At 65.9% G+C, this 3,141-nt stretch overlaps 1 protein-coding gene across 1 annotated transcript; it reads left to right on the top strand.

The window, feature by feature from the left end:
- Positions 1 to 238: 238 nt before the first annotated feature.
- Positions 239 to 2,990, top strand: MNEG_14135 (3-ketoacyl-CoA synthase 5; the record flags this gene model as incomplete). Its single annotated transcript, XM_014037393.1, has 8 exons — positions 239 to 295; positions 768 to 960; positions 1,198 to 1,266; positions 1,424 to 1,608; positions 1,819 to 2,036; positions 2,240 to 2,342; positions 2,624 to 2,938; positions 2,976 to 2,990. The coding sequence occupies 8 exons, from the start codon at positions 239 to 241 to the stop codon at positions 2,988 to 2,990; spliced, it is 1,155 nt and encodes a 384-aa protein (XP_013892847.1).
- Between the last annotated feature and the right edge of the window lie 151 nt (positions 2,991 to 3,141).

Raw genomic sequence — 3,141 nt, 5'->3', positions numbered from 1 at the left:
TGACCTTATGCAAAACATGTCTGCAGGCATTCAAAAAGTATCGAGGACCATGTTCACGCCAGGTCTGACGGCCACCCGCTGGGTGACCCTGTGCAGCCGCTGTCGGCTCAACCAGGGCAATCGATCGCGCCGGTTCTTCCATTGTTGCCCCCATCTGTTCCTGGGCGTGGGTGCGTTCTAGTACACTGTTTACTAGCTTTATTCGGAGGCCCCGCAAGCAACCCTAGCGCTGTGAAAAATGACGGGGGCCTACATGCTCGACTTTGCGGTCTACAAGCCCCCAGCGGAGTTTAAAGTAAACCACACCACTGGAGGAGAAAATGCTAGGAAGTGGTCGGTGAGCGCGGCCGAGCCGGGACCAGCGGGGCTCCTGACGAGCTGCAGATATAGCCCGTCCCTGCGGCCCTCGCACCCGGCGAGCGTCACAGCAGCCATTCTCAACCATGAAGCTATTCGAATAGCGGCACGAAGGGGAGGGCTGAGGTGCCGGTCACCCAGCATTCCTGCTGGGCCGAGGGGTGCTGAAGGGAGATGAAGGCCGTGGAAAGGGCCTGGCAAGCGCCCAGGTGGCGCGAGAGGTTTCTGAGGCAATCCGAATACCTTCAGACCGCGCTCGAAAGCGGCTGCCCGCCCCGGGGCAATGCATCCGTCGCCGGTTCCCGGACACCCCACCGCGCCGCGCCGCGCCGCATCATGCACCACCTCACCCCCGCCTCCGTTCCCCCGCGACCCTGCATCCCTGCATCCCTGCCTCCTATCCCACTCAGATGTACGTGGAGGAGAACACCCAGTTCCAGCTCAAGGTGGTGAGGAAGAGCGGCCTGGATGTTGATGGCACTTACCTGCCGCCGGCAATCCACCCCTCGATTGCCGACGAGCCCAAGACCGACATGAAGACGGCCATGCTGGAGGCCGAGATGGTCATGTGCGGCGCGGTGTCCGACCTGCTGGAGAAGACGGGTGAGAGGGGGGCAGCTGGGGCGCCGGGGCGGCTTGCGGAGGGTGGGGCCTGGAAGCATCGGGCGCCCCGGCAGCTGCCAGCCGGGCGGGCCTCGAGGACGGAGGGGAGAATGGGGAGGACGGGGAGAAAGGGCTCACCTTGCACAGTCGGGCGCCACCACGCGGGCTCCTGTTGATCACAGGCCGGTGTGGGCGCCGTTGCGGCTGCCCTGTGGCCATTCGCCCGATGGCCACAAGGCACCTGGCCTGGCACTGGCTGGGGCCTGCAAACGCCTCGGGAGGGCGGCATGCTCCCAGGCGCACAGGGTGCGTTGTTGCCGCTACAGCACACGTTGTTACGCCCCAGCTTTCCCCGGCTGGGGCCTCACAACATCACACGCCCCTCCGCACACACACACACCCTCCACCCCATGAACTTCACTCACCCCCCGCACGGGCACCCCCTTCAACCCCCCACCCCCAGGCATCAAGCCCGAGCAGATCGACATCCTGATCTCCAACTGCAGCATCTTCTGCCCCACGCCCTCCCTGGCGTCCATGCTCATCAACAAGTTCAAGCTCCGCCGCGACATCGAGGCCTACCACCTGGGGGGCATGGGCTGCAGCATCGGCGTGGTGGCGGTCGGCCTCGTGAGGGACATGCTCAAGGTGCGGCGCCGCCGCCGCCCGGCTCGGAAAGGCCCAGCCGCGCCAGACGCCGCATGGGCGGGGGCCTAGACGTTGCTACGGGCACGCAGGTCGGCGCCTGCAGCAAGGATCTTTGTGTGCTGCTCTGTCGTCACTGGGCGCCAATCCCTTCCCTTACTCACCACGCGCCCCCGCCCGCCGCGCCGCCCCGCCGCCCTCCCTCGGCCGCAGGCGCACCCCAACAGCATCGCGCTGTTCGTGCCGGCCGAGATCACCACCTACTGCTTCTACCCCGGCCGCCACAAGGACTTCCTCGTGGCCAACGCCATCTTCCGCATGGGCGGCGCGGCCATGCTGATGACCAACAAGCCGTCGCTGTACAGCCGCTGCAAGTACGAGCTGCAGTATGCGGAGCGCGTGCACACCGGCCAGGACGACGCCTCCTTCAAGTGAGCGCGGCGCACGTTTCCTTTGCACACTCGCGCTCCTTCGTGCGGTTGCAGGCCTTTGCGCAACTGCTGAATGCGGCACGGGCGATGGGCACGAGGCTCAGTGGGCATGCTCTCTGCGGCGCTCCCATGCTTCATTGTGCTGCTGGCCGGCGCCGACACGAGCCGCGCGCGACTTGCTCAATCACACCCCACCCTCCCAGGTGCATCAGCTGGGGGCCTGATGAGGACGGCATCAACGGCGTGTTCCTGGGCAAGGACGTGCCAGTGGAGGCCGGGAAGATGCTGCAGGCCGTCATCGCCAAGGTGCGGGGCACCTTGGGCTTGTTAGGAGTTGAATAAGGGTCGACCGGGGGGCTGAGTACGCCCCCCTTCCACAGCCGTCGGCAGCCCGGCAGCGCGCTCTGCCCAGCTTGTTGCTGTGATCCAGGTTGTGAGTTTCTGCCCGCTGCTGGCACCTCTGGGCTTGTGCCTCGCGGCCCGCCCCGCGCCTGACCAGGCTGCCACACCGGCTGTGAAACCCCCCCTCCCGCTCATGCACCTCCTGCTGACGTCACGCTTCCATCACCTGCCCCCTCCCACAACAGGTGACGCCCAAGATCATGTCGTGGGGGCAGTACGCCGAGGCAGCGTACTGGATGGTGGGCAAGAAGCTCCTCGGCTACGACTGGGGCCGCTACGTGCCCGACTACACCAAGTGCATGGACCACTTTGCGCTGCACGCGGGCGGCTACGCGGTGCTCAAGGGCATCCAGAAGGGCATGAGCCTGCCCATGGAGATGATGCTCCCCTCGTTCGCCAGCCTGCGCGACATGGGCAATACCAGCAGCAGCACCACCTGGTACAGCATCGCCTACATGGAGCGGTTCGGCATGGTCAAGCAGGGGGAGCGCATCATGCAGGTGCGTCTGAGCCGCGGCTGGCTCGCTTGCTTGCCAGGGCGCCCGCTGTTAGGCTCAGGATTTGAGCTGCGGGGCCGCGTCGTTGCTGTGGGGCGGGTTGACACATGAGGACACGACGCAGCAATGATCGCACACGCACCAGTCAACTGCAACCCTGGCTGCGCCTTGAGTGCAGGAGTGTGACAGTGCCTGCCGCCCCGGCC

Source organism: Monoraphidium neglectum (genome assembly GCF_000611645.1).
Source record: "Monoraphidium neglectum strain SAG 48.87 unplaced genomic scaffold scaffold04279, whole genome shotgun sequence".
NCBI classification, from domain to species: Eukaryota; Viridiplantae; Chlorophyta; class Chlorophyceae; order Sphaeropleales; family Selenastraceae; genus Monoraphidium; species Monoraphidium neglectum.
Note: the sequence above shows the minus strand (reverse complement) of the source record. Positions and strands in the feature narration are given on the sequence as shown.